Source organism: Atheta coriaria, unplaced genomic scaffold (assembly GCF_025399875.1).
Source record: "Atheta coriaria isolate IRGN ID8LTWV9N9 unplaced genomic scaffold, Caltech_Dcor_3.1 hic_scaffold_6_pilon, whole genome shotgun sequence".
Taxonomy (NCBI): Eukaryota; Metazoa; Arthropoda; class Insecta; order Coleoptera; family Staphylinidae; genus Dalotia; species Dalotia coriaria.
Window position 1 is genome coordinate 6,081,197 of NW_027045448.1, and position 27,887 is coordinate 6,109,083.

General features: G+C 38.0%; 8 protein-coding genes, 1 long non-coding RNA gene, 1 other non-coding gene and 1 pseudogene across 11 annotated transcripts; 6 read left to right on the forward strand and 5 right to left on the reverse strand.

Annotated features, from left to right (window-relative positions):
- The first annotated feature begins 73 nt into the window (after nucleotides 1-73).
- Nucleotides 74-2,509, forward strand: LOC135794848 (sodium-coupled monocarboxylate transporter 1-like). Its single transcript, XM_065306304.1, has 8 exons — nucleotides 74-453; nucleotides 510-787; nucleotides 853-1,072; nucleotides 1,136-1,276; nucleotides 1,337-1,555; nucleotides 1,616-1,886; nucleotides 1,951-2,102; nucleotides 2,170-2,509. The coding sequence occupies exons 1-8, from the start codon at nucleotides 203-205 to the stop codon at nucleotides 2,468-2,470; spliced, it is 1,833 nt and encodes a 610-aa protein (XP_065162376.1). The 5' UTR covers nucleotides 74-202; the 3' UTR covers nucleotides 2,471-2,509.
- Nucleotides 2,510-2,759: 250 nt separating this feature from the next.
- LOC135793930 (sodium-coupled monocarboxylate transporter 2-like) lies at nucleotides 2,760-7,450 on the forward strand. The gene is made up of 12 exons (XM_065305055.1): nucleotides 2,760-3,041; nucleotides 3,118-3,394; nucleotides 3,453-3,672; nucleotides 3,737-3,877; nucleotides 3,937-4,426; nucleotides 4,490-5,483; nucleotides 5,540-5,817; nucleotides 5,873-6,092; nucleotides 6,146-6,286; nucleotides 6,346-6,564; nucleotides 6,634-6,907; nucleotides 6,967-7,450. The coding sequence occupies exons 6-12, from the start codon at nucleotides 5,269-5,271 to the stop codon at nucleotides 7,408-7,410; spliced, it is 1,791 nt and encodes a 596-aa protein (XP_065161127.1). The 5' UTR covers nucleotides 2,760-3,041; nucleotides 3,118-3,394; nucleotides 3,453-3,672; nucleotides 3,737-3,877; nucleotides 3,937-4,426; nucleotides 4,490-5,268; the 3' UTR covers nucleotides 7,411-7,450.
- LOC135794633 (sodium-coupled monocarboxylate transporter 1-like) lies at nucleotides 2,797-4,906 on the forward strand. The gene is made up of 4 exons (XM_065305968.1): nucleotides 2,797-3,041; nucleotides 3,737-3,877; nucleotides 3,937-4,426; nucleotides 4,490-4,906. Exons 1-4 carry the CDS (start codon nucleotides 2,797-2,799, stop codon nucleotides 4,904-4,906), a joined length of 1,293 nt encoding a protein of 430 aa, XP_065162040.1.
- A 137-nt stretch (nucleotides 7,451-7,587) lies between the features above and the next one.
- On the forward strand, nucleotides 7,588-8,753 carry LOC135793938 (glutathione S-transferase-like; annotated as a pseudogene).
- LOC135793935 (glutathione S-transferase-like) lies at nucleotides 8,601-10,787 on the reverse strand. Its single transcript, XM_065305059.1, has 5 exons — nucleotides 10,632-10,787; nucleotides 9,595-9,738; nucleotides 9,120-9,287; nucleotides 8,917-9,059; nucleotides 8,601-8,857 (listed from the first exon to the last, which is right to left on the reverse strand). Exons 1-5 carry the CDS (start codon nucleotides 10,732-10,734, stop codon nucleotides 8,690-8,692), a joined length of 726 nt encoding a protein of 241 aa, XP_065161131.1. The 5' UTR covers nucleotides 10,735-10,787; the 3' UTR covers nucleotides 8,601-8,689.
- A 325-nt stretch (nucleotides 10,788-11,112) lies between these two features.
- Nucleotides 11,113-12,909, reverse strand: LOC135793936 (glutathione S-transferase-like). Of its 2 annotated transcripts, XM_065305061.1 has the most exons (6): nucleotides 12,755-12,816; nucleotides 12,107-12,373; nucleotides 11,848-11,988; nucleotides 11,611-11,778; nucleotides 11,400-11,542; nucleotides 11,113-11,342 (listed from the first exon to the last, which is right to left on the reverse strand). In XM_065305061.1, exons 3-6 carry the CDS (start codon nucleotides 11,978-11,980, stop codon nucleotides 11,181-11,183), a joined length of 606 nt encoding a protein of 201 aa, XP_065161133.1. In that variant the 5' UTR covers nucleotides 11,981-11,988; nucleotides 12,107-12,373; nucleotides 12,755-12,816; the 3' UTR covers nucleotides 11,113-11,180. The 2 variants fall into 2 exon arrangements, with proteins under 2 accessions (XP_065161133.1, XP_065161132.1); XM_065305060.1 differs by lacking the exon at nucleotides 12,107-12,373 and having other exon boundaries at nucleotides 12,755-12,909.
- A 45-nt stretch (nucleotides 12,910-12,954) lies between these two features.
- Nucleotides 12,955-14,603, forward strand: LOC135793940 (uncharacterized). Its single transcript, XR_010548749.1, has 3 exons — nucleotides 12,955-13,309; nucleotides 13,369-13,536; nucleotides 13,597-14,603. It is a non-coding gene; the product is annotated as an uncharacterized lncRNA (long non-coding RNA).
- On the reverse strand, nucleotides 14,575-17,667 carry LOC135793928 (CCAAT/enhancer-binding protein zeta-like). The gene is made up of 5 exons (XM_065305053.1): nucleotides 17,453-17,667; nucleotides 17,289-17,397; nucleotides 17,041-17,226; nucleotides 14,802-16,970; nucleotides 14,575-14,739 (listed from the first exon to the last, which is right to left on the reverse strand). Exons 1-5 carry the CDS (start codon nucleotides 17,528-17,530, stop codon nucleotides 14,600-14,602), a joined length of 2,682 nt encoding a protein of 893 aa, XP_065161125.1. The 5' UTR covers nucleotides 17,531-17,667; the 3' UTR covers nucleotides 14,575-14,599.
- A 196-nt stretch (nucleotides 17,668-17,863) lies between these two features.
- LOC135793934 (thioredoxin-related transmembrane protein 1-like) lies at nucleotides 17,864-19,508 on the forward strand. The gene is made up of 5 exons (XM_065305058.1): nucleotides 17,864-18,140; nucleotides 18,200-18,361; nucleotides 18,425-18,701; nucleotides 18,757-18,870; nucleotides 18,936-19,508. Exons 1-5 carry the CDS (start codon nucleotides 18,001-18,003, stop codon nucleotides 19,077-19,079), a joined length of 837 nt encoding a protein of 278 aa, XP_065161130.1. The 5' UTR covers nucleotides 17,864-18,000; the 3' UTR covers nucleotides 19,080-19,508.
- A 734-nt stretch (nucleotides 19,509-20,242) lies between these two features.
- On the reverse strand, nucleotides 20,243-27,795 carry LOC135793929 (peroxisomal ATPase PEX6-like). The gene is made up of 8 exons (XM_065305054.1): nucleotides 27,597-27,795; nucleotides 26,322-27,539; nucleotides 24,708-26,266; nucleotides 24,427-24,650; nucleotides 23,883-24,246; nucleotides 23,518-23,829; nucleotides 22,868-23,467; nucleotides 20,243-20,480 (listed from the first exon to the last, which is right to left on the reverse strand). The coding sequence occupies exons 3-7, from the start codon at nucleotides 25,621-25,623 to the stop codon at nucleotides 22,872-22,874; spliced, it is 2,412 nt and encodes an 803-aa protein (XP_065161126.1). The 5' UTR covers nucleotides 25,624-26,266; nucleotides 26,322-27,539; nucleotides 27,597-27,795; the 3' UTR covers nucleotides 20,243-20,480; nucleotides 22,868-22,871.
- TRNAF-GAA (transfer RNA phenylalanine (anticodon GAA)) lies at nucleotides 24,292-24,364 on the reverse strand. The gene has a single exon. It is a non-coding gene; the product is annotated as a tRNA-Phe (tRNA).
- Nucleotides 27,796-27,887: the final 92 nt, after the last annotated feature.

Consider the following 27,887-nt stretch of genomic DNA (forward strand, 5'->3'; position numbering starts at 1 on the left):
TAGCTCAGTTTTTATGGTCTCATTTAGTTTTATATTTGCTTCTTTCCATTTGGATAGCGATTGATTTATATTCAGTAAATTAAACCAGACATTTGTGTACACAGCACTCGCTTTGTTTGTACGACGAAATGTATAGCAAAGAGGCAAACAATTCCAAAACTCGAAACTCCACCAATTATTTGATTGTAATTCGTTCAGCACGATGGTTAATCTGTCCTTGGTGAATACCACCGAAAACAGCGTGACATTAGGCGTTGGTCATGTACTCACTTCCGGAAATGCCAAAGTTAACTTTACTTGGTATGACTATAGTCTCTTCTCATCAATGTTGTTATTCAGCGTCCTGATAGGAATATATTTTGGCTTTATTAAAAAACAAGCCACCGCCAATGATTATCTTCTTGGTGGCCGGACGATGAGGCCTGTCCCAATTGCTATGTCCCTAGTAGCAAGGTAAGTAAAATCTAAACAAAACAAAAACTGTAAAAAAACGAAATCAATACTTGCAGTCAGATATCTGGTGTGGCCCTGTTGTCAATACCTTCAGACGTTTACCAGTTTGGTATCAACTATTGGATAAGTTGTATTTCCGTCGCCCTGACCACCATCATCAATGCATATGTATTCTTACCCGTATTCCACGGGATGCAGATTACCAGCACTTACGAATACTTAAAAGTGCGTTTTAACACCAAGATTCGTGTATTGGCTTCGTTTCTTTTTGGTTTAGGTGTGCTATTGCACCTTCCTCTAGTGATTTACGTACCGGCGCTTGCTCTGGAACAAGGTAGGTCAAGATATTAGCTCTGCTTACTTAAAAATACACGAAACTATAAACTAAATCTCCCACAGTGACGGATATCAATATTCATCTAATAACACCTGTAATATGTGCAATCTGCATATTCTACACAACTATCGGAGGACTTAAAGCTGTGGTGTGGACAGACATGTTACAATTCAGTTTGACAATCGGCGCCATGATTGTTGTCTTCTGTTTGGGACTAGTGTCAGCCGGTGGGTTAGGAAATGTATTCAGGAAGTCAGCAGAAGGTGACCGACTTACCATCGAGTAATAATACTTCATTATTTAAAATAATATAAACAAATATTAACCACTTTTACTATTTTGCAGTTTTGACATTGATCCCACACTCAGAGATTCATTTTGGGTAATTGTAGTCGGATGGTCTTTGAATAACCTGGCCCACATGGCCACATCACAACATTACGTACAAAAATTAATGGCTGTGCCTACTTTAAACGACGCCCGACTGTATATTTAATATTGACTTTGAAAACCGGAAATTTAATGTTAATAAGTAAATATTTTTAGGGCGCTTGCAATGTACATCTTTGGTGCTGTTCTTGTTAAGACTACATGTGTTATAACAGGATTAATCATGTATTCAATGTATGCCGAATGCGATCCGATTACTTCCGGTGTAATCACCAAACCCGACCAAATATTACCGTATTACGTAATGGATGTATCAGCTGGTATTCCAGGTTTGCCTGGTTTATTCATTGCAGGAATATTCTGTGCATCATTAAGGTATAGTTTATTAATACAAATGCACAACAAAATTATTGATTTTGATTAAAATATTTTCAGTACGCTTTCGGCGTCAATGAATTGCGTTTCCGGAACAATCTACGAAGACTTCATTTCGCACTACATGCCAAAGAGTGTAACACAACAGACTGTTAGTAATATTCTAAAATGGCTGGTTACTATCGTCGGGATTGTGTCCATGTTGTTGGTTTATGTTGTTCAACATCTAGGCAACTTGCTTCCGCTTGTGATCAGTTTCACAGGAGTTACTTCAGGACCACTTTTAGGACTATTCACTCTTGGAATGTTATTTCCCAAAGCAAATGCAAAGGTATTATTTGTATATTTGTTCATAATTTTATGTAATAACGTGATTTAAATTAATGTAATTATAGGGTGCAATGGTGGGCACTGTGACTGGTTTAATATGCATATTTGCTTTATTCATTACTGTGCAATATTACAAAGCAATGAAATTGATAACACATACGCCAAAAGCAGCATCAACTGCAGGTTGTACGTTTGATATTCTTCCAAAGAACACCACGTGAGTTAATTTAATGTATTATCATCTAATTACATTGGATTTAATGAATTTTTAAATTTTTGTTTAGTATTTTGCTTGACGTGGATGTACCGGAAGTCCATTTCATTTTCCGCATCTCCTACTATTACTACACCATGATTGGTACAGTTATTGTGCTAGTTGTAGGAAACGTAGTCAGTTTATGGACTCAAGATGATTCGCCACCGGTACATCGTGATCTTTTATCACCAGTCATCAGACCATGGTTACGTGACGATAAACTCGACTATTACTCTGTAAATCGTGCTTTGGACATGGTAACATTCGAGAATCAAGTCAACTCGGACGGAAAAATCACACAAAAGCCAACAGAACCAAATGTAAATTAAAATTTAGTCAAATAAAAATAGAAACTTAAACAAATCAAATTGTTTATATTACCGTTCCTAAATTCATTCATCGTTTTATAAACACTATACTAAAACCTCAGAAAAATCATTCTCGGAACATCTGAACACGTGGAGAAATGATGATTTAGTTTTGTAATGTTTGAGCCCGTAATTGATTTACGATACAACGCCAACAAAGATTGTTTGCCATGGTGGCGTGCAGCGCCTCGAAAAATTTCCATCCTGATATAACAACCGTTGACTAATCAACGCCGTTACAATACAGAATCAGTAAGCAATACGATTCGTACATTTACTGCAGTTAAATGTCCGAAGCAATGGAAAGTTCACAAACAGTTCCGGGTTTTACCTGGCCGGCATCTTCAGCGACAATCCAATCAAAAATTACCTTCACTTGGTATGATTACGCTCTCTTTTCGTCAATGCTGGTATTCAGCGTATTGATTGGAATATGGTTTGGTTTCATCCGGAAACAAAACACCGCCAGTGATTACCTGCTTGGTGGCAGGGCGATGAAACCATTTCCGATTGCTATGTCACTCGTAGCCAGGTATAAACATACTATACTATTTATATTATACAGAGTGTTGTGTTAGCATATATTTAAAGTATACTTTTGTTTATAGTAAAATATCTGAGTGGCTCTCCTGGCCATACCTGCAGATGTATACAACTTTGGAATTAATTATTCCATTAGTTGTATTTCAGTTTTTTTGACTGCAGTTATCAACGCCTATGTTTACCTGCCTGTTTTTCATAAATTGCAAATGACCAGTACTTATGAATATTTAAAAATGCGCTTTAATGCACAAATCCGTATGTTGGCGTCGTTTCTTTTCACTCTATACGTGTTATTACACTTGCCTGTGGTAATATACGTACCCGCTCTGGCATTGGAACAAGGTATCTATACAAATTTAACTTTTTTTTAACTAAATTCAAAACTATTATTGTTTTCAAGTGACTAATATTAATATACACATGATAACACCTATAATTTGCTCCGTGTGTATTTTCTATACAACAATCGGTGGATTGAAAGCTGTTGTATGGACGGACATGTTACAATTCTGTGTCTCAATCGGCGCCATTATTGCTGTTCTTTATATGGGCTTGATATCCGCTGGTGGAATAGGCAATGTTTTTAATAAAGCAGCGGAAGGAGAACGTTTTCATATTGAGTAAATGATCTAATCTTATTCTTAACAGCAATGCAAAATTAATAACATATTAATTAATATTTAGCTTCAACCCGGACCCAACACTACGTGACTCTTTCTGGGTGATTGTTTTGGGATGGTCCTTCAATTCCCTATCAATGTTGGGAGTTTCTCAATCTTGCGTACAGAAATTCCTAGCGTTGCCAACATTAAGCGATGCAAAAAAGTAATGAATACAATTATTAGGTAATGAATTTCTTCATATCACGAATAATTTTGTTTCAGAGCTCTTGCATGGTATGTAGTAGGTGCTGTCACAGTAAAAATCACTTGTATATTAACAGGTCTAATAATGTACGTTAAATATTTCGGGTGTGACCCGTTATTGTCCGGGCAAATCACGAAAGCGGATAAAATCCTACCACATTATGTAATGGATGTATCAGGATCTGTGCCTGGATTACCTGGTTTGTTTATCGCAGGAATCTTTTGCGCTTCTTTAAGTACCCTATCAGCGTCATTGAATTGCCTTGCTGGAACAATCTACGAAGATTTTCTGTCCCAGTACATGTCAAAAGATATCACAGAACAACGAGTTGGATATATTCTTAAAGGTTTGGTGATTGGCATTGGTGTTATATCGGTATTACTGGTACGGGTTGTGGAACACCTTGGGAATCTACTACCGATTATGATTAGCTTCACCGGGGTTGCATCAGGCCCACTTTTGGGTATTTTCACCCTGGGTATTCTATTCCCAAAGGCCAACGCAAAGGTACTATCAGTTTACATTGATTTTAATGGTTTTGTATATATTTTAATGGCAATGTAATTCAAGGGTGCAATGGTGGGTGCCCTCACAGCCCTAGGAATGATTTCAACATTGTTTGTGACCGTGCAATATTACAAAGCACACAAACTGATCACATACACCTCAAAACCGGTTTCAACCGAAACCTGTGACTTTGAGTTTACGCCAGCAAACTCAACTAATATTGATCCTCGTGCACAAGATGATGTTCTATGGCTTTTTAGAATCTCCTTTTATTACTACACTCTTATCGGAGCTAGTATCACATTACTAGTTGGCAATATTGTCAGTGCATTTACCCAGGATGACTCTCCTCCGGTTCATCCTGATCTCTTGTCGCCGATAATCCGTCGGTATCTGCCAGACAAGAAGCAGTATTACACTGTGGACCGCGCTTTGACCATGGTCACATACGATTCCAACAAACAAAAAGCCACAAGTTGAATTGGAGCGCTTATCGCTGGGTCAGCGCAGTAAACAAGATACTCTTAGGCTCGTTTATATATTATTAGTAAAATTTGTAAGACTATTTGAACTTAAATAAAAATACTAAAAATACTATCTGGAACTGAGAACAAACATCACTGATAGCGGCAGTGTGCGTGTGTGTAGGAGCGCAAACAGCAAGTGGAAAGATGTGTAATGTGTAATTTGTAACAAGAAATTTACAAGTCATGATAATTTGCTGCTAGCAGTAGCACTTATCATCCCGCTATGCAAATATAATCAAATTCGAAATTTACAATCAGATTTCGCTTAAATTTCACCAATTTCCCTGAAAACCGCTTAGTACGATTGCGTGAACAATGGAGAACCCAGCCGCCAACATCACGGGTACCGCGCCATTAATTTATTTCCAATGGTACGATCACGCGTTCTTTGGATTTATGCTGTTCTTGAGCACCGCCATTGGGATATATTTTAGCATAACAGGCGCCAATAAGAAGAACATCACAGATGAGTATTTTATGGGCGGTAAGAAAATGTCAGTGATGCCCATCGCCGTCTCCTTGGTAGCAAGGTATTTCTATACTTATTGCGCATGTTTTACGTATTCAATCATGATGCAATTTTCAGTCACATATCAAGTGTAAGTTTAATGGCGGTGCCGGCTGACGTGTATAGTTTTGGTGCAATGTATTGGCTGAGCACTATTTCTATTATGGTCAGTGCATTTGCGACAAGTTATATTTTCCTGCCTGTTTTCTACGAGCTTCAACTAAACAGTACCTATGAATATCTTATGCTGCGGTTTAATTCGTCCATACGAACCATGTGCTCACTGTTTTTTATTCTTAATATTCTTCTGTTTATGGGGATTGTGGTTTATGTTCCGGCTCTAGCGTATTCAAAAGGTAAGACGTTTAAACTAAAATATTGTTAAAAATAAAGTGAATATTTAATTTTTAGCCACTGGATTGAGTGTCCATTATATTATTCCGGCAATTTGTGCAATTTGCACGTTTTACACTACGATTGGAGGGTTGAAAACCGTTGTATGGACTGACACACTGCAGTTTTCCGTGACATCAACCGCGGTTGTAGTAATTTTTTATTTGGGTGTGACTAAAGCTGGAGGATTCACTAATGTATTCCAGACTGCATGGGAAGGAAGTCGTTTACATTTTGAGTGAGTAAATATTTTCAAACCTGAACTAGTAATATTAATGATTGACTTCGTAGTTTTGACTTAGATCTAACAAAACGGGAAACTGTCTTTGCTGTGCTGATGCATTGGTTTCTTTCATACACAAGAATGTTGTCAACAAGTCAAGAGTGTGTGCTAAAGTTTTTGTCCTTGCCGACATTAAAAAAGGCCCAACAGTTAGTAACAACCATCACATCAATCAAAATTATTTCTTATAGTTTATTAATACTTCCAGATCGATATTCCTTTTCTGTTTTGGCATTATTTGCGTGAAGAGTATCATTGTTATCACTGGTTTGATAATGTTTACGTTATACAAAGACTGTGACCCGTTGATGTCGGGCTCCATTTCAAAAATTGATCAATTAGTACCATTTTATGTTGCTGATGTAGCATCTAAAGTGCCTGGACTGACTGGATTGTTTTTATCGGGAGTTTTCTGCACCGCACTGAGGTTTGATCAAAATTAGTTAATTTTGTTGTTATTTTTGTTAATTGTTTATTGTTATTTTTAATATTTTAGCACGTTATCGGCCATTATGAATGCGCTCTCAGCTACGATCTACCAAGACTTTGTTGCAAAGTTTCTGCCCAAGTTTGCAAAGCAAGAACAGTATACTTCAATTACGATAAAACTTCTCGTTGTCGTAATGGGCGTGCTAATTACATTCCTCGCTTCGCTTGTTGGATATCTTGGACCAATCCAACCGCTTGCTATCAGTGTTGCTAGTATATCAGCGGGAAGTTTCTTTGGGTTATTCACCCTTGGTGTACTGGTCCCCAGAGCCAATACAAAAGTAAGTGTTTTAATTTTAGTTTAATTTTGAAGATTGTAAAATAATATTCGATATCCTAGGGTGCATTTTCTGGAGTAATAATTTCTACTCTATTCGTCGGCTGGATGTTCGTAGGGGCGCAATGGTACCGATCCAAAGATATGATCAAAAATATACCCACACATTTAAGCACAGAGCAGTGCACGTTTGAAGTGCCTGTTGTTGAAAACAATTCAACAATTTTAGATGCGCCAACAGATATTTTCTTTCTATATCGAGTCGCCAGTTATTACTATGCTTTGACTGGTTGTGTTGTGTGTATTGCGGTTGGTATTGTTGTTTCTTTACTAACTGATCATGGGGGACATGTTGACAAGAGATTACTGTCGCCGTTGGTGCACCGATGGCTTCCGGAGGATGCCGGAAAAGATGATTATTTTTCAATTGATAAGGCAAATAGAATCGTGACTTCGCTTGATTTACAAAATTTACAGGACGCAAACAAAAATGTATCAAAAGTATAAATTATAACAACTGGCAGAAATATAATATGGTTTTACACAATCTTTCTGTAGCATGAGAATGGAGCAGAAATTCCTCTTCCTTCCTTTGAATTTGTGTGGGTCAGTCGTGTGAGGGAGGCACCGTTAGAGAGTGTTCTTTCTTGAAATCACCAAAATGTTCCTAGTTTATATAGAATATCAAGCAACAGTTACTAGGTAACAGTATTTTCTGACTTTTAATACTGTGCCCCTTGCTTTTACCAATTAATAAACGTCAAACCTACTCAACATAGAAAGAAATTGTGATGACTTCATCCACTTATAAATTAACCTACTTCACTGTAATGGCCCTTGGAGAGCCCATCAGATGGTTATTGAGCTATGGAGGCCTACAGTTTCAGGACATTCGATTATGCCATGAAGAATGGGAAGCACAGAAAAACAGTAACAAGTCTATCATAGGCTCTTAAAGCTTAGAATTACTATAATCTATTATAGAATCGCCCTTTGGGGCATTACCCTTCTAGAAATTGATGGAAAAGTAATGCATCAGAGCGTTGCAATTTGCCGCTATCTTGGAGCAGTTGTGGGCCTATCCGGAAAGAACGCATGGGAAAACTTTGAGATCGATATAGTAGTTGATTCTATTTCTGACTTACGCACAAGTATAATCTATAAAAAGATCCAAAACATGATTACTTATTAATAGATGCTAAACTTTACAGAAATTGCAACTTATAATAAGTTACCAAACAGCTCGCAAACACGTGCACAGCTTAGACTTGCATTGTTGAACGAAACTATACCGTTTTACTTAAACCGCTTTGAAAAAATGGCGTCGGAGGGTTACGTAGCCAATGGCAAAGTAAGTTAGGCTAGGTTATAAGGGCTTTCAACCACACAACAATCTTCGGCTCTGGGATCTCAACCCATGAGAGACCAACTGATAAACAATCAAAATGTTAACCAATTGAATTACCAAGCCGTTGATGAACTTGTGAAAAATTATAGAACTAATCTCCTATTTCCAGTTGTCGTGAGCTGATATATTTTTTGTGGCGATACTAGATTACAACAATGGGGTATTGAAAGAAGATATAATCAATGCCGAGAAATACCCCCACTTGGACAATCTAAGAAAGAAAATTCGGTCGATGCCAGCAATCGCGACTTGGATCGGCAAAAGACCCGAATCAGAATATTAAAACTGATTTTAATTACAAGTAGAAGTGCATTTATTGAAAAATATATAGTACGTTTAGCGTTTTTTCAAACGTTTTGATTTATTCGAAGCTGTAGTTTAGCACCATCCCTTGGGACGCTCCTCAATCCACTTCTTGATCTGTGGAATGGCGAGGACAGTATCGCGTACCTTTTGCAAGTTGCTGTATTTCTCCAAAAGGTCACCCTCAATCATGAAGTTGATGTAATCCAATATAGAAGTCAGATAGATGTCGGCCCAGGTAAGCTAAACAAGAAAACAAGTCAGAAAACTACCAAACTAAAAGAATTTGTTTCCTGTGGTACCCTGTTCACGGCAAGATGTCCACCGTTTTCCTTGGCAATCTTATCGATACGTTCCAAGTAGTATGGGATGGTCTCCTCGAAGAGAGGAGCCTTGCGCGATGCCTTGATGGCTTCATCCTTCTCGTAGCTGTACAGAGCAATTTCTGACGGAAAAATAAATATAAGCAATCCTTATTCATTATTTTTTAAATTTAGGAACGTACTAAGCCTCAAATCGTTGATGGTTTCAACGATGCTCTCAATTTCGAGATCCTCCAGATCATCCTTGCCGACAAGCTTAGCCTGCTTGGCGCAATAACGTGCCATAGCAAGACTTTGATGGTATTGCTTGCCGTTGATTACCAAAATCGGCATTTGTCCGAAAGGCATCTCTGCGAAAACAATAACAAAGTGTAAATGAAACAAATTCACAAACTATTGAAAAATCAATCAACAAAAAAATACTATTCGCTATTAAATTCAAAGGTAAACACTGTAAAATGATTAATTAATGAAGTTCAATTGACTATAACTTTTTACGTACTAATCTAACACATAAAGGCAAGGTTCAATTAAAAGTTCATTGAAATTGAAAATTTAATTGAAAACTGCTCACAATTTTCCGATAATTAATTCATTAAAACGAAATAAGAAACTACCCGAATAAGCATTAATGAATATTAATTCTCACCAACTTACTTGCTTTGTGGTTTGGCCAGTCGTCAGTCTCGATACGCTCATCTTCAAAGTCGATGTTAGCGTACTTCAGCAACATGCGGCACGACTCGCCCAATGCCGTCACGTTGAAGTAGATGATTTTGTATGTAGGAGCCATGGCTGATTCTGAAACAAACGGAGCGCAGGCACGCGTTATAATACAAATACGAAAATCACAAATGGCGGCCACCGTCGAGCGCGAAAAGATTGATTGCTTTGCGATTGCGATGAATCGCATAACAGTCCTCTAGATGCGAACCGTCCCCCTCAGCTGTTTTCAGTGCCATTTCTTCCATCTGCATTATTTAATAATCTACTGTAATTATAGGAACACCGCCGACGCTCTGAATCATTAACTATGACAGGATATACTTTAATTCGTTTGTTTATGCCGTTTGTCAAATGTTTGCCATAGTTTCAAATGCATGGTAATTGTTTTTTAAACATTCGTTATCGCTGCTTTCAGAAAAATGTGTAATCAAACAATCGAAAGCACAACTTGCAGTAATTTATTAATATTTGTACGATAATTAAATGTGCAAAGTCATGGGCATGTGGAATAAAATTTATGGTGTTTGTTTACAAATAGATAAGATGATTGTCGAACCGGTATGGTACAGATATTTATATTACATAACTGAAGTGAAAACACACGCGAGTATTACAAAATTACTCATCTAATTGAGGAAGCGAGTGAGCTGTGAATCGTTACGCTGCGTGCCCCCTTCTCAACGGATGTCAAATTAAATGATTCAAGGTCGAAATAGTTGAATCGCCCAATTCGCTATTTTACACAACAATCGCAACAGGCGTGTGCCCATATAATGGTTTCATTGTTTTTTTTTACTGCGTTGTTAGTTACCGCTGCATATTTTTGCATATCGAATTTCATTTATTTACATTTTAGTATCCTATAAACTAATAAACTAATAACTTTAAATATCCTATTAACTTTTATTGTTCGAATTCTAAACGCAATGCTTCAGGTTTATGAAAAATAAGTACTGAAAATAACTCACCACTGAGATGAAATGTAGAAAACTGAGCAGAACGACAAGTTGCTACAGGCTCGCAGGAATGCTGAATGTTCGAAACCGGCCGGCGTTGCCGGTTTTTATTCATTCACGCACGCGCAGAACACGCATCGTTCAAGGTTAATAAAATCAACACATGAACGAGTTTAAATGGAATTTCAAGTTAAATGCGCTGTGTTTGTATACAAAATATCTATGACAATGTATGCGTTATACTCAAGTTTCAAGTTAACCACAGGTCCTATCAGCTAGGAATTAAAAACAAATCAAGTAACATTACACAAAAGTGTAATCATACATATGCAACCACATCAGCGAAGTGAGTCGGCATTATTAGAATCAACACATTTTGATCCATATTGGTCTCGAATTATTTTCATGGTACATGATAAGAAAACGACATATGATCAATACAATCGATTATGCATTATTGTAACAAAAGAGTTATCGGAATAGTAATAAGAACTTGTACTTCATAAATGTTTTTATTATAAATTTATTATGTTATGCTTTTGTTCATAGTTTTTTCAATGTTTAGGGTTTAGGACGCACTTCAACCCACTTCTTAATTTGTGGAATGGCGAGTACAGTATCGCGCACCTTCGTCAAGTTGGCATACTTTGCCAACACTTCTCGGTTGGTCATAACAATCATGTGATCCGAGAGAGAAGTAAAGTAAATGTCAGCCCATGTTAGCTAAACAAAGTTAAATAAGTTAAAACAATTTCATTAATTATTTCTCAAGGTACATACTTTATTACACGCTAAATGGCCGCCATTTTCCTTTGCGATTTTATCAAGTCGCTCCAGGAAGTAGGGGATGGTCTCATTGAAAAGTTTATCTTTTCGTGATTCCTTAATAGCTGGATCAGCCTCATAGCTGTACATGGAAATATCTGCATTGTAAACATTTACAGGTCATTTTGATATTGAACATTTTCTAGCAGAGGCTTTCTACACTTACGCTGTCTTAAATCATTGATGGTTTCAACCATGCCTTCGATCTCAAGATCCTCTAGTTGATCTTTACCTACGAGTTTTACTAGTTTGGCGCAGTAGCGCGCCAGGGCAAGACTTTGATGGTATTGTTTGCCATTGATGGTGAGAACTGGCATCTTTCCGAAAGGCATTTCTAGAGAAATAATTAAAAATTTATAAAATATAAGTTGTGCATGAATTTTAATTTATCTCGGAATTTTACCTGGTTTACGATTTGGCCAATCATCACGTTCAACACGATCATCAACAAAGTCGATGTTTCCGTATTTCAACAACATGCGGATGGGCTCTGCCAACCCCGTGATGTTGAAGTAAGAAAGTTTGTATGATGCCATGGTTAATTCTTCAACAAAAATAGAAAACTCGATTTAAAAAACAGCTTTAAATTTGCTGATTGAAGTTATTTGCTGTGATTTTCATTCCATACTACATTACTATTAGAACTTCAGGCTGATGTTTACCTTGTCTTGTTTGCTAAACGGTCCCTATGGTTTCACACGTTTCAATCGTTTGTAAACAAGCGTTGTCACAACACGATATAGTAAATTGAAAAAAATGCCAAGTCAAACACTTGAAACCACCGACAAGTGGCGAAAGCACCAGTAAATAACGATCAGGTCGTTGAAATCCGAGCAATATTATGCAACTAAATACTGCCAGTCATTAAAAAGTTACTCATCAATTGAGCACTGTCATTAATTATCAGTCATGAATCCGGATTTAATTTCCTACAGCAAGGTCACATTATTTCAGATATAAAAACTAGGTTTGTGACGTGAAAAATGAAAAATGTTCGCTGACCCGTAATATGCTGACAATATTTTCTATAGCTTACTTTCGTCTATTTTTACTTATTGATTTTGTAATTTATTATTAATGCACCTCCACTACAATGTAAGCGAACTAAAGGTTCCCCAAGAACTTTGTAAACTTTTCCACTGCCATCTGTGGCATTTTTGTGTCATTTATCAATCACTTATCACTTATCAATAACTAATCAACAACTGGAAAATTTAGGGCATGATTTGACAAATAACAATTAATTCTAATACTAAATATACACCTACACATCAATAGTGAATACTTGTAAAATAAAATAATATAATTACCACGCAGTAGAAATGTTGTAAACTGAAAACACGAGCACCGCACAGCAAGAAGTAGATTATTGGATGTTTGAAACCGGCCGGCGTCACCTGTTTTATTCATACCTGTATGCCCACCTCTACAAATAATTATTTACTCAAGGTAGAGTCAAGGCTGGTAAAATTCTGGAATAGTAACATATAAATACGTGGCATTTTGTTGTGCATGACTTGCAATGTTGTATACAAAAAATCTGTATCAATGTAGGTGTTACAAGCAAGTTTCAAATTGTCTATGATTAAAAACCAATTAAATGACATTACTGTTTAGTCAAAACATGAATTAAGATATGAATATGCAACCTAATACACAATTACGTTAGTAGGTGTTTAACCACAAAGCTTGTCTCTGCTTTACTTGATGTTGTCACAAGTTTCTAATTGCTGTAAATATTCGAAATTCTGCAAATGTCAGTTGATAGGGTTTGATTCGTTGAATGCAATCATATAATACGCGTGTAACTGTATATGATAAGCATGGATTCCATTGTGAAACAAGAACTGTTGAAGTTATCACAGGCAAGTTTAATAATTTATGGGCAATGGAATATACTATAGAATGCATTTTTATTTGATAGGAATTTGATTGTTTGGGATTGCCAATTATTAATATTAAAGTAGATGTGCTACATCAAGTTATTTCTGGTGCTAGCAGACTTGTGCAAATGTACAGAACATCAATGACAAAAGCAAAAGATGCAAACATAGTGAACTCACAAATTCATAAAGAATTAAAAATTAAAGAGGTGAGATTTATATATTGTTTAAAACCTTAGTTTTTAATTTTATTGTTTTATTTTGATTAGAAAAAGATTGATGACTTAAAAGATCAAATTAATGACTTAGAAAATGATAATAAAAAACAAACTAACACTTTGGCAAAGCTACATTCAGAAATTACAACGTTGAAATCACAATTGCATGAAAACGATCGTGATTTGCAACGTGCACGGCTTTATAATAAAAACAAAGACGCTGAATGGTCTCACAAGATCACCCGGATGCAAATGGAAATTAACAAATTAAAAGGCGAGCCCATTGAAAACCACTTAGGTCATGATGAAAAATGGTCAGGACCATTGCACAATACAAACTCAAAGAGGAGATTTACAAAGACACAATCCGGCAATTACAAGACAACAACGAAGAACTCCAGAGACAACTTTTAAACATCAGAGACGAACTTTGTAGCAATTTCAACATTGATTCCAAAACAGATGAAGGCTAAGCCATCTTGATATTCCAACAAAACTCAAAAACAAATGATTTGAAAAAATACTTGTTGCCTTGTTTATCAAATTAATTAATCAATTCGATTTTTCGCTGTCATTTTCACGTTATAAAACATAGCAAGAGCGAAAGTGGTTCGAAATGTCCCTCTTTTCCTCCGCGTTGAGAGCCGCACGCCGCGGCCCACAAATATTCCGCACTTTGGCTCCGAGATGTTACGTCACCAAGATCACAATGGGCGACCCGGTGGAACACGCAACTGGAATAGAAAAGCGCGAGTTGTTAGCCAAAATGGCGGGTAACTGTGACCCTTTCGGATTGGAACTGTGCAAGGTAGGCACCGGCACGCAAGATGATCCCATACAGATCAAGTCCGCCTTCGATTCGCGCATCGTCGGTTGCATTTGCAACGAGGAAGCGGTCTACCCCAATTGGATGTGGTTGCACGAAAACGAGTGCAAACGCTGTGAATGTGGCCGATGGTTTACTTTAGTGCCAACCGAGCCGTTCTAAACTCCAAGACGAATTATTATGCAAACAATATGCAACTGTGATTTTATAAACATGATTTTCCATTTATTAACGAGACTTTTTCTGTTTTTTATTTTTGTGTGTTGAAGAGTAGTTTGGTCGTTTCTTGCCCTTGTTTTTACCCATCGCGGAATTATAACCACTTATCCAGCGATTACGCTTATCTTCCCAATCCAATTGTTTGGCACCTAAATATTAAAAAAAAAGTAAATATCAAATTATATAATATGAATGAGAATGAAATACTTGCCTGCTTTATCAGTGTTTGCGAATTGTTGCGATGAACCAGGAGCAACTTTTGAATTGCCTTCATCTTCCAAAAGCGAAGCAAATTCATCGGCCGAAGCAAAGATGGAACCAGTATTTGTCTTTTTCTTCGCTTTGGCTGATTTTTTACTCTTGGATGATTTTGTATCAAGCATAATATCATCTTCGTCGTCCTCATCGAGGAATAACTCTTCATCATCGTCACCGTCACTCAAATCGCCCAGTAGTTCACGATCCTCATCATTCATATCTAAATCATCTTCGTCGTCATCGCTAATATGACTTCCTTCATCACTTAGATCATTATCATCGTCGTCATCATCATCATCATCACTCCCCTCTTCATCGTCATCATCTCCGTCTGATTTCTTTTTAGTTGTCTTCTCTTTTTTATTTTTCATATTCTCACCCACTTCATTCATGTAATCAATATCATCCTCATCATCATCCTTGAATCCGGACATTTTACTCAACATATCTTCAAACTCTTCACTAGCCACCGATTCCAGATCGCTATCATCATCGCCGTTTTCCTTGATTTTTGTTTCCTTGTACCTCTCTTGCATATAAGTGTACAGAAACAGTTCATCAACAGGGATATTCTTTTCATTTTGTGTAATATAATCATTAGAGAACACAGCCATTGAGCGAATTCCTTGTGGTTGATAATGTTTTCTCTTCGAGAATGTAGAAGTTGTTGAAGTGTCTTCATCGATTTTCTTTGGGTTTTTGAATACAAATCGCTCAAGGAAACGGATGAGTGTAAAATCTTTCAATGGATCGCCAGTGTAAATAATTTTCTTTCCATCAAGAATGTTTTCAGCAAAGAGACGCACCGATGGATGATAGTGATTTTTCAATTCCAACAGTTCAAAATATGCAGAGAAATTCGTATTAGCGTATAACGGGTTGCGTGCCAACGGATCATAAAAGTCTTTAGGTTTGCGCTCGACTTTAACTTCTACATTAGTTATAGGGTTTTGAACACGATGCATCCAACCAACAGTTGCCTCTTCAACTTTGTTACCACCCTCTTTGTTTCCTTCATCGTCGTTATCTTTAACATCAGTATACCTCTCTTCTTCGTCATCGTCATCCTCATTCTCCTCTTTAACTTTAACGTTACCTTCTACCGACTTGATTTGTAACAAATTCAAGCCGGTTTTTTTCGATAACATTTGCGATATTAAAAATATAATACCGCACGCAAAATTAGGTTGAACATTCATAGCGATTTGCAATAATCGCTTGATGAAAGCAAGAATTCTTTCTGTTTTCTCATCTCGCGTCATTGCTTTATACACCAAATTTAACAAAACCGCTTGGTTAGTGCACGACGGTAACTTGGAATCTAATAATTTGCGATACAACGCGGAATAGAAGCGATCATTCACACTATCCGCACATTGTGATACTTGGAAGAGTAGACTAAGCGCATTTAGCGCAACATTGAAGTTAGCTACGTGCACAACCCGATACATTGTGTCAATATGCTCAGAAATCGTCCCTAACTCTAATTTAGCGTAAGGATATGCACGATTTACGCCAATAAGTAACACAGACATCATTCTACTATCAACATCACCTTCTTTGATGCACTTCTTAAAGAAAGAAAAATATACTTCTATCAGTTTACGCGCAACCTCGGGATTCTCGGCGCATAAATAAAACTGTGATATAAAACACAAGCTATAGTATTGTGCTTTGTGACCGATATTTGCGCGGAATAACAACTTTTCGATTTCTCTCAGAACCACTCCCTGCATGTTTGCATGTTTCTTGAGAACTTGTGTCAAGCAATACATTGCTTTGGACGCTACTTTCTGTGAGGGATCACCGAGCTTATTCACCACATGTGATAATAAATTCTTTTCCTGTTCTGGATTTCCCGAGAGTAAATTACTCATTGCCGCAACGGCTTTCTCCTTGTTGCTGTCGACGGTGTCGTGACTTGCGGCATTTAGGGCTTGTACAAAGGTATTGTAGGCTTCTTTAAGTTGATCCTCAAAGTACCAATGATAGAGGTATTTGCGACGTGTGATGGCGTTTCCGGATGAAAGTTCGCTTAGCTGGGATAATGGACGATCGTAAAACGAGCGCAGTTTTTCATTTGGTCGTAGTAAATCAGACAGGAACAATTCAGACAATGTTTCTACAGATTTAAATTTAAAAACACACCCTTAGTAATATTGATTATTAATTGAATTAATAAATTTTCTTACCAATAACAGCAACACATTCTTTCTTTTTGCCTACTTTTACCATGCCTATTGCATTCCTGATTGTTTCTAAATTGAACACAGGACTATCCTGTATGAGGATTGTGTAGGCAGCAATTTTGTCTGAGACTGTGCCTTTTGACATCACAGTTTTCATCCATCTGTAGTCAGTGTTAATCTTGGAATTTTCTGAAATGTAGCACAATAGATTTAAAAAAATTAAAACAATACCAAGGAATTTCCAAACTTACTTATATTATAATTGGCAATTTCTGAATCCAAGATCTTCTTGGCTTCCTCCTTGAGTTCAATAAGCACTTGGTCAGATACCTTTTCAAACTTTTTGGGATCTTCAGAGATCTGAATATGACAGAATAATTGAGTGAAGTTTTAAATATTATGAAATAACTTATACCTGTTCAAACCATTTCGGTTTTTCATAGAATTCGTTGTAATCGCCATCGTTGGCAAACTCACGTTGATTGCTTTTCATTTTTGAACATTTGCTAAACAAAACACGACGCACGAGGATAAACTAAGGTTAGGACTGGTATCATATTTTTTATAGTTTCATGATTCACCACGACAGCGCGGTTGACGCGTGCTTTTCATAGCGCATATTTAAAATGGAAATGTTTTATATTTAATTTTATATTTTTCTTCTATGACTCCTTGCTTCATATGCAAAAAACTATTAAAAAATTTGGTAAACTATGGTTTTCTATGCAATGCAATTTACTAATTTCTATATATTTGATCTGCGTAAAATTACACTTTCTGGAATGCCGGACGCCAAGGTCGAGGCGGCAACAAAAGTGTCGGTAACCTCGGCAACGCGCAACACGCACACATCATCCGGCATTCGACGGATAAGCACGGCAAGTACGGCGTCCATCCGTCCGATCCGTCCGTTCACATCGCACACGCGACACGCACCCAAACAACACACGACTCTCCTGAAACATGGCGTGCGGGCGTGCGACCCTTAGCGCCCTGCTGCTCATCACCTGTGCCTTCGTCTGCGTGCGTGCCGGCAAACAAGTCGTCGATTTGAACGAGGATAACTGGCGACTAATGCTACAGAATGAGTGGATGGTCGAATTGTAAGTACACTCGCCTGCGTGTCAATCATGCAAGCGTGACTTTTCGGCCCTTTTTCCAGTTACGCCCCATGGTGTCCCGCATGTAAGGGCCTCGAAAGTATCTGGCGTGACTTTGCCACCTGGTCCGATGATATTGGCATCTCCGTAGCCAAGGTAGACGTCACCACATCACCGGGTCTTAGCGGCAGATTTATGGTTACTGCACTGCCAACAATCTTCCAGTATGGTTTTTAAGTATATTTATCAAATATTAAAATAACTAAATGTTTCTTTGTTGTTTATAGTGTACTTAATGGCGAATTCCGTCAGTACAAAGGCTCTCGCGACAAGGACGCTTTTATTTCCTTTGTGGAAGAGAAGAAATGGAAGAGTGTGGAGCCTGTTCCAAGCTGGCAATCACCAAACTCAGTCCAGATGGGTATTGTCTCAACATTCTTTAAGCTTTCACAGGTGTTGAGGCAAGTGCACAACATGCTCATGGAAGAGTATGGTCTGCCATCTTGGGGATCCTATCTTATTTTCTCAATCGCGACAATTTTCATTGGTGCAATACTTGGCCTGGTAAGTTAGTCTTGCACTAAATGATTTCAAGTTGTAAAAATATTATGTTTTACAGATTCTAGTATGTGTGATTGACTTGATCTACCCGCAAAAGTACCCAGCCAAAGTTGATCTTAAAAAATCAGCAGGTGGTGAGGCACATAAAGATAAAGACAGTGATGTTGAACTGGTAAGTTTTAAATTTCTCTGTGTTTAATTAAACATCATAGTAAAATGATTTTTCTTGTGTTTTAGTCCGATGAGGATATCAAGGACGATTTGGTAGACGATGCTAGTCAATCCGAAGGCGACGGCGAAGTTAAATCAAGTTCAGATGACAACGCCGCCGCAGAGAAGAGCAGTCCCGGTGTGAAGAAGCGCAAGTCCAGGAAGGAATAACACTCACTCGACGCGTTTTGCGAGCGACTTGGACATTCCACTGTTTACCGAAGCTCAACCGTTTCACGAATACTACCTAACACAAGAAAATTCAAAACCGAAGCGCAGACTTATTTTTACAAATGTAGACTTTGCAAACACATTTGCAATTCTTGTTGAAACACGCACAATGACCATGCGCATAGTGTAATTATTTATTGTTTATATTGTATTATCACAATTTCGCAACCGGCTACGATCTATTTTTGGGTGCCTCGTCACATTTTTTACTAAAACCTTATTGTAGAAATTTTCTAAAAATACTAATAACGCGACGAAAGGCGGCGACATATTGTGATTAATTTGTAAGAAAGTGTTGGCGTTCTTTCAGACGTCGGCGTCGTTGATTTTAAGGCTCTTAATTCTACGAATGTAAACATTTTTAAAACACTTCGTTTTGCGTCTCATTCCCCCTTCCCAGAACGTTGCAACCATAGACATAATATTGTATTAGATTGACCATTGAACACACATCCGCGATGCTGCTGTTGACAAGAGTTTAAAGCGCAAAATATTTATGAAGTCTGCGACATAGTTTTAATATTTTCGGGTGCAGTGGGCGCTTATTTGTGTGACACACATTCGAAAAATATTTCGTACCTACGAGGTTATGCAACCCAACGTTCATTCTGCGCGTTTTATCTGTTATTTTTATTTTATTTTTGACCAGCAGAGAATTTTGACTGACAATTAAAAAGCACAGCCACACGTGATAAAAACGTGCTTGCAAATTGGCGCGGCGTGGCGTTGGCCACTTTCGCAATCGCAAATATTGTGTGTTCACACAAATATTTCGGCCATTACTCATTCTGTCGCTTATCTTTTCACGGTATACTCGACTGCTTCGACTAAAAACTAAATCCAAACAACTTTCATAAGTAATACTCAATTTCTAGTGCTGAAATTGTATTACACGCTAAAAATACTTGATTTTAAGATGTTCTTCTGCTGTTAAACCAGCTCATTAGCAAAATATTTATGACTCTCGTCCTCAATAATTATTAGCATCGAAATTACGAATACATTACCTCGCTTATCGACGATGAGGTCGCGCGTCGCGCGAAAGGATCAAACAAACACTCAATCGGCGAAGTGATCAACAACAACAATGCAAAACAATGTACTGCTTTTCAATCCGATGCATGTAATCCAAAACAATAATAACACTCAACAACGATTGCAGCGCATTTCCTAGACGGGCTGGACGTAAACAGCGCACAACGGACTTTCCGGCAGCGCCACATAACAGCGCGATGGCAATCGAAGCGAATAATCCTAGAGTTCATCGTCTGTGTCATGGCAATACGATGTTATCAGCCGAGACAAGTCCCGAACTTTCGGAAGGACGACTTCGATTGTTTTCTGTAAATAAGCACACATTGGAAATGAGCACACATTTTTGTTTGCTTCGGTCTAACAGCCTTGATAATGTTTTTGTCCTTTTTTCATTTGATAAAGCGCTTCAAAGATACACGCGAAGCGCACGCATCACGCACAATTTCCTTCCGCGCATGCGAGTTTTTAGCGCAAAAACGGTTTTATTTGCTGGTCACTTGCGACCTTTGATCGGATTCATCACGAAGTGTGTGCAATTTTGATAACAGCGTAGACGATATTTTTTACGGAAAAATCCTGTCTGCTCGCCATGTCCGCATATAGCATTCGCAATAAGCAAAGTACATTTTTTGTAGCACGTGCTGACGGAACCGAAAGAGACATACCAGTTTTAATTAATTAGAATCATTGCTTTTCGCGTGTGACTGGTCATTTGTTAACGAGCGTTGCTAGTTGCCCCCAGTGGGTTATGTAAGCGGCTAAATCTCGGTTTTAATTGTGTGGTATTTAAAAGATTAAGCGCGCTAATTACGGCGCCGAGCTTTGTGCCCCCAATGTTATTCGCGATTTGTTTATGCGCACGCGACGGAATGATGCAAGAATTTGAGGTATTCCAAAACGACCAGTAAGACTTACGGCTAGCGTCGGCAAAAATGCCACACAGTGACTAACCAAATGGAAACAACACTTATTCGAACCCCTTCTTAATTAGTAATCAATTATTTACACTTTGATAGCGCTTAATAAGCCGTGAGTCACACCGAAAACAAAATGGCGACATCCGTTAAGTTATGCAACCAAACACACAACGTATTTCGAATGTGCTTGAAACTTCCGGATTATTGCAACAAAAGTCAAGGTTTAGAATTTCGTCGATACGTAATCGATCAGTTATTACATCGTTCAATCAAAACTGTCGCAATGTGTACTTCCTTGGACCGATGAAAGAGAGAAAATATGTCGCTAAGCAAATGTGGGGGCGCGCTCGTGGACTTTATGCCGCGGCGCCACGGGCCGCCGCATATAAATATAAATTCGGAATGGCTTCCGTCTCTATCTTTAGTATCGGCACAGTTTCGCGCTCGGCTCGATCGATCAACGTTTGCTCTCGTGCGCTCGCAAACCAACCAACCGTCAACATTCAAAAAAAGCGTGTACAATAATAATAATACTATATCGTCGCCATATTGGATCAACCCTCGCCCAATGAGCACACCATCGATTTTGCTCGTGTTGTGTGTGCCAGTTGCCGATCAAGTTTGGAGTTTAACCAATTATTTCGAATTCAGCAATAGACTAATCAGGTATGCAAAATGTCGCCACCATGTTGCCATGCGGATTTCAAACATCTCGTTCACTTTCTCATAATTTCAAACTAGTTAAAAACAGTATAAGCCCGCATGGAGTAAACGCTGATATTTCGTAATCATCTCCCAGTGAGCATCAAATAGTTCAAATCAATCGCGCCCAATTAATTAAAATCGCGCTCGCGCGGCGCGGGCGCTTTTTTCGCCGAGTGCATTAACATTTCTGACCCATTTTCAAAATGCAGGCGCGCGCGCTATTTGTGCTGATGATGAATCGATAGCGAATTTATTCGATTCGCCTTAATTAGCACGCTAATTAACCACATCTCCCGAAGCGCGAAACGAGCGCGCGCTGCAGCGATCAATAACAATATTATTTATAAACCGATTACATTCGTTTATTTGCACTGAATAACTGTGGTAAACAAAATTCCAGGCGATGGCAGCGTCAAAGTCCTCAGCGGCTGTCTACTGCTGCCGCTACTGTCTGATAGCTCTTGTGCTTGCTTCGCTGTTGGCGAACGTCAACGCTCGCCCTCGCGAAGGATCACCACAGAATTCCCTCAAGGAGAAGTACTGCGCATTGAACGTGAGTCATTCAAACTTCCATGTGATACAGTTTGGTAAATTTTGGTGATTGTGATTCTAGGAAGAACAGCAGGAAACTTGCCAAAAATGCGCAAAATTTACCAAATCAAAATACGTCTACCCGATGTGCTGCAACGAAGAAGATGGCGTCTACAAATGGTGCACGGAATACGTGAACTACGGCCAAGAGACGTAACGCACTCGCAACCCTCTCGCGCAGAAGGTTCTTAGACTTTTACTCTCTTTCATTTTTTGTACTTGTGAATTAATGTTAAAAACGTATTTATTTATTTATACTGGACTGACTAACATGACTGTCGACGCGCAAAATTGTGATATGTGATATAATATGTCCGACTCTACTTAACTGTAAAACATAATCCACACACCAAAAAAAGCCATGTGGATACTTTTGTGATATTTGACCCAGACGTATTTAGAATAGTGTATACGTAGCAAATATGATAAATTCGTATGAAATTTGCAAATTTAATATATATAAAGAGAAAATTATCATACCGTTTTATTTCGTGCTCAGTTCATGCCGAAGTTTCTCGAAGTACGCCATGTCGGAAGCATTTACCGAAGGTTTCGTACTCTTAATAGCATCGTCAAAATCTTTAAAAGTGACGATAACATCATTCTGCGTTAGATTTTCACTGCCTGCAAGTTTTCCTTTTTCGATTTTTCGTATTAATCGACTGGCGGCTGACATCCAAGCACTGGAACAAATCCCGTAGAAATCTGCGCCTGTAATATTTGCAGGGCACGTCTTGACGACTTTTTCCAAACTCAATTTGTCAGAAAACTTAAATTTGCGAGTCAAGGCACGAAGAACGCCGAGTTTTGCAGATGCATCAGTGCAGGGCCCAACGTATAACAGTTTATCAAACCTGCCGGGACGTAATAAAGCCGGATCAATTAAATCCGGGCGATTTGTAGCCCCAATAACAAATATAGTTGCGTTTTGATTAAGTCCATCCATCTCTGATAAAAGTTGTGAAACGACGCGGTCCATTACACCGCCGGAATCACCGGAAATACCACGATTCGGAGCTAGGGAATCCAGTTCATCAAAAAATATGATGCATGGTGCGGCGGAACGCGCCTTTTCAAAAACTGGAAAAGTTTATTGAAAGAAACTGAAGTAACAGACGTAGATAACTCACCTTCCCGGACGTTTTGTTCTGATTGTCCTACGTACATGTTCAATAACTCAGGTCCTTTGACAGAAAGAAAACATAAACCGCATTCGGTGGCAACTGCCTTGGCCATGAGAGTTTTTCCAGTGCCCGGCGGACCATATAATAAAATACCCGAACGTTTTAAACCAGTTTTCAGCAGTTCTGGATGTTTAAGCGGTAAATTTATCGTTTTGATAATTTCCTGTTTAACGTCCTCCAAGCCACCCACATCGGACCATTGCACTTTCGGAACTTTAGGCGCTCCCAAACTTTCAGTATAACTATTTTGCATTATGTCTACAAATCAATTTTTATTACTATATTTTGCGAATTAGTTTGAAATGACGCACCTAACGCGGATTCAAAATCGTTTGCAGTAACAACTTGGCGGCCATTTGCAAAATGAACTAACGCCTTCAAATCTTCAAACAAAAAACCGTGAGTTTTTGCAGCAATGTCTTTGACATAATCAGAGGTTAAACTTTCATTGGCAAGAATCCAGCTAAGAAGTAATTCGCGTTCTTCTTGACTAGGAGCGTTTATTTTGATAGTTTCCAAAAACATGCGCCCCAAGTCAGATGGTAATTCTTTTGAATTACTCACACAAATTAAAACAATTGGTTGTTCAGTTGACGAAAATAGAAGATCAAGTTCGGTTTTGAAATGATTTATGATGCGTGGATCGTGTTGTCCTTCGTTGTTTTTACAAAACTCCTATAAACAAGTTTGAATTAAAAGAAATGAGAATAAAAATAGAGCTGCCGAAACCAGGGATCGAACCAGGGACCTTTAGATCTTCAGTCTAACGCTCTCCCAACTGAGCTATTTCGGCCGATATTAACCGATGACACATGAAGTGTGTTTGATAAGAAAGTTTAAATAAAAATATCTTACCTCAAAATTATTTATAACCAGCATGCAAGGCGCGCAAACTTTTGCGCGAAACATGGCGTTCTTAATTTTAATTTCAGTCTGTGCGTACGCCTGCGCACTGAGGTCGACATTGCTAACACGGCACATCTTCATCCCCAACTTTTGACTCAAACTGGATAAAATCTGGGCTTTGCCGCTGCCTTTTGGGCCCGTTATTAAAAACATTGGATTTAACTTTAATTTCACTAGAAGTAGTTAATACATTGAATTGTACGGCAAAAAATCGCTTTTATGTTTCTTACCATTGTTTAAAAAAGGTTTTGAAGCAATTTCAAGCTTGTTTAAGTACGTTTCAAGCCCATACGGGCATGAATTAATCACAAGTTGGTCATGTTTACTATCACACAAGTTCTGTCTCATAATATTGACTGTTTGAGGCAAACTTGATTGAATTTCAGCTGCCAATGTTAAAGTAGTTCCTCCAACTACACAAAAATATCCATCAATGCAATCACTAACACCTTCAATACTAATCTGCTGACACTTGAAGTACATTTCATCTACTTCATTGCAAGTTAAATTTGTATAGTGGAATTCAGCAGCATGCTGCTTTAAACTTATAGGAATCAAATCGTTTTTGTAGACAAGTTTCGGATTTCTAAAGTAACTCTTCAATATAATGTCAGTGACCGAATTTGCTAGTACTTGTTGGCAGGTTACACCAGCCAAATGCACTTCTGCAGCAGTTTTAATGATATTTATATTTACTGGCAACACCTGGCATGTTTTCATGGTATCATCACAGCCAATATTCTTCAAATTGTGTTTCAATGTGTAACTCACCAGGATTTCATTAGAATTTAATTCTAATGCCTCTGTGGGTACAACCTGCACCAGTCTAGTTAGATTACCAAATTTTAATTGAGCAAACTCAGCTGAATTTAAAATGGCACTGTGATACATTAAATTAATTAGAATACAGTTGTTAGCATCCACTAAATGATTATTAGATGTTGTGTGGACAATAAAATTTGTCGGCACGGCATGTAACTTGAAGTGTGTCTTTGCTTTTCTAAGTTTTATGTACTTTAGTAGCATGAAAATTGGGTAAATGTACTTTGGCCACTTTGGATAGTGAATGCCAGATATGTACAAGATTATTCTGCAGTGCAGAATTAGAAACTGCCGCAGTTTGGTACCCTTCAGTTGTTCGTACATTATGCCCGGCACAACACATTAATTATTATAATTATGCACAATCACTATCACTATTTTCAAGCGTGCAAAAGCGCACATTAAAGAACTCAATGTTACGAAATTTTTAAGGTTATGTGATAATTTGACCTTCAAGCTTGCTATAACTTTTTAAAATACAAACCCGAATTCATTTAAAAGCACATTTCAATTACGTGCACTTACATTCCTTATATTCGTATTGTAAAGATTGTTTAAAACAATTTTATTGCATGTGTTATTTGAATCTTGTAAATTGGGTTGCCTACAAATGTGCAATTATATAAAATATTAAAAATTAATTGAACACAATCCAGTAAAAAATTAGTTTGTTTCCACAAGCACTTGAATGAATCAATTCTTTGTTAAGGCACTAAAATTCAGTCTATAGAAACGAATTAGTTTAAGAACGCAGCGAAAATTGTCGTTGTCTCGAGCTTGCGGGTGATTTTTGACTTCTGCTTGACTTTTGTGACTGCTGCGACTTAATGGAAGCGTTACTATTGGTGGCAGAAAGGCGACGCATCTTTTCTGCTTTCTTTTGTCGATCGACCGCGATAAACGACATTTGATCTTGTATTGACGTGGCAAAAAATACATTATGAAACGAATAACAAGCTGCAGAAACCTAGAAAACATCAATAAATAAAAAATCAGTTTGAATAGTTACAGAATCTTCAAACCTGTTGTATTAATCTGCGGTGCAATTCAACATCAGCTTCTTCAATGTGATCTAACGTGTCATGATGCAATTGCATGGCGCATAAGACAGCTTCATTGATAGTTTGAATCAAATACTCAACCTTTTCGGTCTTCATCAAACGTCTAACAAGAAATCCCTTCGCAGCCGCCGTTATTATATTCGCAGCTTGTTCACGTGTTAGTTTCTGCTTCCCTTTTGAAATCGTCGATTGTTCATCAGCACTATAATAAACAGTATCTCCAACTTGTGTTGTGTTCTGGGGTGTGGAATACTGTTCCGGATTCAAATGTATATCATCAAAAGTATCACACGAGTCGTAATTATCGTGATTCATTTGTTGTCGCTCCAAAATCTCAAGAATCTGACGCGAGTAAGCAGATGGAATCTTTTTTAAAATCGAATTCCAATCCGAGTGCGCCTCACTCGATACATTCTCAGACCTTTGCGACATTTGATCATAATCACAGCGCGCATTATTCGCCGGCACATTATTGGCGATAAACTCTTGTAAACCTTCGGATATCGGAAGATGACTTTCACAATCCGATAAATTCTTTAACTCTGTTTCAGTTCTAGACGTATCAAAACAATCTATGGAAGTATTTAGTTCAGATTGCAATGTGCAATCAGGCTTCTTTAAATAATCTGATCTTGGTGTTGCATCAAGGGAAGTAATTTCTAAATCATTTTTGATTAAAGTTGCTTCACTTACATCTTCTGCATTATTTCTTCGTTTGAAAAATTCCACCAGAGCAGGACTTGGCGCGTCCAGTGTATACGAATTACTGCGAATTAATTTAGGTACAGCTGGCGGTGGTGTTAAATTACCTTCGAATAAAAATACTGGTGACTTGCATTCATCAGACACAACAACTTTAAATGCATCATTAACATATTGTGTGCATTGCACGTTGAAACTAAGTTTCCGTTTTGCATGAATCGGCGATGCTTCTTTTGTTGATACTTCGTTGGTGTTGGTTACATTAATTATATTAACATCATCTGTGATTTCAAATGTGTCTGAGATACATGTCTGTATTTCTTGATTGACTAGTAGTTCATCATTGATTTCAGTTGTGCATGTGTTGTACAACTCTGAAACGTATTGCTTAAGTTCACGTTCGCGTTGAAGGCGTTTCTCGACCTTTATCGCCTCGCGCTTCAAACGCCGCAGTTCCTTGCGCTTTTCCGGTGTAATCTGTTTAATGAAACATCGATTTTTGCGTGCTTTGGTAAAACGCATGCATCTACTTACCAATGGCGGTAAAATGGGCACTCCGTTGATTTTAATACACGACACGAATTTAGTCTTCTGCGATTGCTTTGCGTTTACAAGAGGTAATTGCGTCATTTTAGGAATCCGCGTTGGATTTGTTTGCGCGATTTGATTTTGATTTTGAACATTGTTGATATCAGTTGTTTGTGGTTGTGTTTGCAGCGGGCGCCCGATATTTGACTTTGATGTCATTTTCTGTCAAAGTGAACAATGAGTTAGTTCACTTGCGTTTATTTATCTCTGAATTGTTTTTTGTGTTGTTATTGTTGT

Excerpts from the sequence above, each read along its gene's own strand:
- LOC135794848 (XM_065306304.1), top strand. The coding sequence starts at position 203 with ATGGTTAATCTGTCCTTGGTGAATACCACCGAAAACAGCGTGACATTA. Across the intron at positions 1,277-1,336 it reads ACTTTAAACGACGCCCGACT|GGCGCTTGCAATGTACATCT; the intron begins GTATATTTAATA and ends AAATATTTTTAG. Across the intron at positions 1,887-1,950 it reads TTCCCAAAGCAAATGCAAAG|GGTGCAATGGTGGGCACTGT; the intron begins GTATTATTTGTA and ends ATGTAATTATAG.
- LOC135794633 (XM_065305968.1), top strand. The coding sequence starts at position 2,797 with ATGTCCGAAGCAATGGAAAGTTCACAAACAGTTCCGGGTTTTACCTGG. Across the intron at positions 3,878-3,936 it reads ACATTAAGCGATGCAAAAAA|AGCTCTTGCATGGTATGTAG; the intron begins GTAATGAATACA and ends ATTTTGTTTCAG. Across the intron at positions 4,427-4,489 it reads TCCCAAAGGCCAACGCAAAG|GGTGCAATGGTGGGTGCCCT; the intron begins GTACTATCAGTT and ends ATGTAATTCAAG.
- LOC135793930 (XM_065305055.1), top strand. The coding sequence starts at position 5,269 with ATGGAGAACCCAGCCGCCAACATCACGGGTACCGCGCCATTAATTTAT. Across the intron at positions 5,484-5,539 it reads GCCGTCTCCTTGGTAGCAAG|TCACATATCAAGTGTAAGTT; the intron begins GTATTTCTATAC and ends TGCAATTTTCAG. Across the intron at positions 6,908-6,966 it reads TCCCCAGAGCCAATACAAAA|GGTGCATTTTCTGGAGTAAT; the intron begins GTAAGTGTTTTA and ends TCGATATCCTAG.
- LOC135793935 (XM_065305059.1), bottom strand. The coding sequence starts at position 10,734 with ATGAATAAAAACCGGCAACGCCGGCCGGTTTCGAACATTCAGCATTCC. Across the intron at positions 9,288-9,594 it reads CTGGCCAAACCACAAAGCAA|AGATGCCTTTCGGACAAATG; the intron begins GTAAGTTGGTGA and ends TTGTTTTCGCAG. Across the intron at positions 8,858-8,916 it reads GACATCTTGCCGTGAACAGG|CTTACCTGGGCCGACATCTA; the intron begins GTACCACAGGAA and ends TTTCTTGTTTAG.
- LOC135793936 (XM_065305060.1), bottom strand. The coding sequence starts at position 12,854 with ATGAATAAAACAGGTGACGCCGGCCGGTTTCAAACATCCAATAATCTA. Across the intron at positions 11,989-12,754 it reads TACAACATTTCTACTGCGTG|AATTAACCATGGCATCATAC; the intron begins GTAATTATATTA and ends TTTTTGTTGAAG. Across the intron at positions 11,779-11,847 it reads TTGGCCAAATCGTAAACCAG|AAATGCCTTTCGGAAAGATG; the intron begins GTAAAATTCCGA and ends TTATTTCTCTAG.
- LOC135793928 (XM_065305053.1), bottom strand. The coding sequence starts at position 17,530 with ATGAAAAGCAATCAACGTGAGTTTGCCAACGATGGCGATTACAACGAA. Across the intron at positions 17,398-17,452 it reads AACCGAAATGGTTTGAACAG|ATCTCTGAAGATCCCAAAAA; the intron begins GTATAAGTTATT and ends TGTCATATTCAG. Across the intron at positions 17,227-17,288 it reads AATTGCCAATTATAATATAA|AAAATTCCAAGATTAACACT; the intron begins GTAAGTTTGGAA and ends GCTACATTTCAG.
- LOC135793934 (XM_065305058.1), top strand. The coding sequence starts at position 18,001 with ATGGCGTGCGGGCGTGCGACCCTTAGCGCCCTGCTGCTCATCACCTGT. Across the intron at positions 18,141-18,199 it reads AATGAGTGGATGGTCGAATT|TTACGCCCCATGGTGTCCCG; the intron begins GTAAGTACACTC and ends CCCTTTTTCCAG. Across the intron at positions 18,362-18,424 it reads GCACTGCCAACAATCTTCCA|TGTACTTAATGGCGAATTCC; the intron begins GTATGGTTTTTA and ends TGTTGTTTATAG.
- LOC135793929 (XM_065305054.1), bottom strand. The coding sequence starts at position 25,623 with ATGTACGAACAACTGAAGGGTACCAAACTGCGGCAGTTTCTAATTCTG. Across the intron at positions 24,651-24,707 it reads AAAACCTTTTTTAAACAATG|TGAAATTAAAGTTAAATCCA; the intron begins GTAAGAAACATA and ends AACTACTTCTAG. Across the intron at positions 24,247-24,426 it reads TGGTTATAAATAATTTTGAG|GAGTTTTGTAAAAACAACGA; the intron begins GTAAGATATTTT and ends ACTTGTTTATAG.